The following is a 1,763-nucleotide window of genomic DNA, read 5'->3' as shown; positions in this document are numbered from 1 at the left end:
CTGGCAGTGTTCAAGGCCAGGTTGGACACAGGGGCTTGGAGCAACCTGCTCTAGTGGAAGGTGTCCCTGCCCGGGGCAGGGGTTGGAGCTGGAGCGTAGAATGGTTCGGGCTGGAAAGGACCTTAATATCCTCTTAATCATAAACGATGATCTTAAGGTCTCTTCTAACCCAAAGCAGTATCTGGCTCCCGGATTCTCAGCCACGCTCCTCTACCAAGCACCCTGCTTACCTCAGGGAGCTCCAGGCCAGGCGTTTCAGTGCGATGATCTGTCTCCATGTGCAGGTGTCAGCCAGCAGGAGAGGACACCCGAAAGGCGGCAGCGGTACAGTGAGATATTCCGCAGCCTGGATGCCCTCGAGATCTCCGTTGGAAACGCGTACGTGAAGGAGTGGGGCTCGGCCGCTTTCCTGGCTCTTTGGAACCTCAGTTTACTTCAGTGCTTCCTTTTTCCTCCCCACTATACAGGACAGTTGATATGTTCCTTGGTGACACTGAGAGCACTGACAACACAGACCCGAGCACAGACACAGAGGTCGTGCTGGTAGGCAAAGATCTCTCTTATCAAAGAAACCCTCCACGTTCCTGAACACGTTGGTCTTTTCCCATTTTCCTCTTTTATTTCTGTCTCTTTTTCCCTCCACAGTTGAGTGGAAGCTTCTGCAAGAGCAAAACCAGCTCAGAGGGGCCACCACAGGCAGACCTAACAGGTAACAGTGTGAACTGAAACCCAAACGGGGCTTTAAACTCCTAGTTCCTTACCTGGCAGCTCCTGATGCCACAGATGGATAATGCTGGTGTCCCCGCTGCCACCAGTCCTTGGCTGAGCCCATCCTGATGCCCAGCAAGGAGGGAGATGCTGTTTGAGCTCAGCTTCCTCCAGCAGATCTTCCTCTCTTCAGCCATGAATGTCTCATTGAGGAGCTTCTCACCAGGTCTTGATTCCTAAATACCAAGACATCAGTTCCCAAAGGTGTGATGGTTTTAAGCACAGGAAGGCTCTACCCAGGGAAACTTGGGATGCTCTGAAGCACTTTGGTGCCCACTAGGAAGATTCTTACCTGTTCTTGTCACTGGCATCCTGAAATGAAACAGACTTGGGGGTTCTTCACAGAAAGACCCTGTGGAGAAAAACAAAAAGGTCCCTCTCCACATCCTTGTAGCCCCTTCAGACCCCGGAAGCTGCTCTGAGGTCTCCAGCAGCTTCTCTTCTCCAGGCTGAACACCCCAATGTTCTCAGCCTGGCTCCATACATTTCAGCTTGAAACGTGTGGAGAGCTGCTCTCTGCAGTGTGCTGAGCCTGTAGTAGGTTCCACTAAGGAACAGGAACACTTCCTGCAACTCCCCAGCTACCCAGCGGCTCCCTCCCTGTTGGATTTCCAACCTTTAATCTGGAAATCTCATTCCAAGTGGAGGGCAGAGGAATAGACACATCTGAATTACCTGGACCTTTGTGCTTCCGTAGGCAGGATGCAGGGAAGCGACGTAGATCTTGATGTTTGTTCAGTGAAAGATCCTCTTTTAGGGCTGTTACCAAGTATTTCCCAGTCCCAACTCAAGCCACCAACCCCTGGGGCGGCCTCTGCCCCTCAGCCAGGGCTGTTCTGAGCCTGCCTTTATTCCGTTGCAGTTCAGGAGGCAGACGAGATGCTGCTGAAGTGCGAAGGTGGCATCGACGCAGCCCTGCAATACGCCAAGACGTGGTGTAAATACGTCAAGGAGCTGCTGAGCTGGATCGAAAAGCGCCTCAGTTACGGTGAGTC

General features: G+C 52.6%; 1 protein-coding gene across 1 annotated transcript in view; it reads left to right on the top strand.

Annotated features, from left to right (window-relative positions):
• GMIP (GEM interacting protein) overlaps positions 1-1,763 on the top strand; it is a 14,500-nt gene that overhangs the window by 4,567 nt on the left and 8,170 nt on the right. Inside the window, exons 2-5 of the mRNA XM_010019399.1 lie at positions 285-378; positions 468-543; positions 646-709; positions 1,631-1,756. Coding sequence (XP_010017701.1) covers positions 285-378; positions 468-543; positions 646-709; positions 1,631-1,756 — 360 coding nt within the window. The remainder of the gene's footprint in view (positions 1-284; positions 379-467; positions 544-645; positions 710-1,630; positions 1,757-1,763) is intronic.

Source organism: Nestor notabilis, unplaced genomic scaffold, assembly GCF_000696875.1.
Source record: "Nestor notabilis isolate BGI_N333 unplaced genomic scaffold, ASM69687v1 scaffold3068, whole genome shotgun sequence".
Classification (NCBI taxonomy): domain Eukaryota; kingdom Metazoa; phylum Chordata; class Aves; order Psittaciformes; family Psittacidae; genus Nestor; species Nestor notabilis.
Note: the sequence above shows the minus strand (reverse complement) of the source record. Positions and strands in the feature narration are given on the sequence as shown.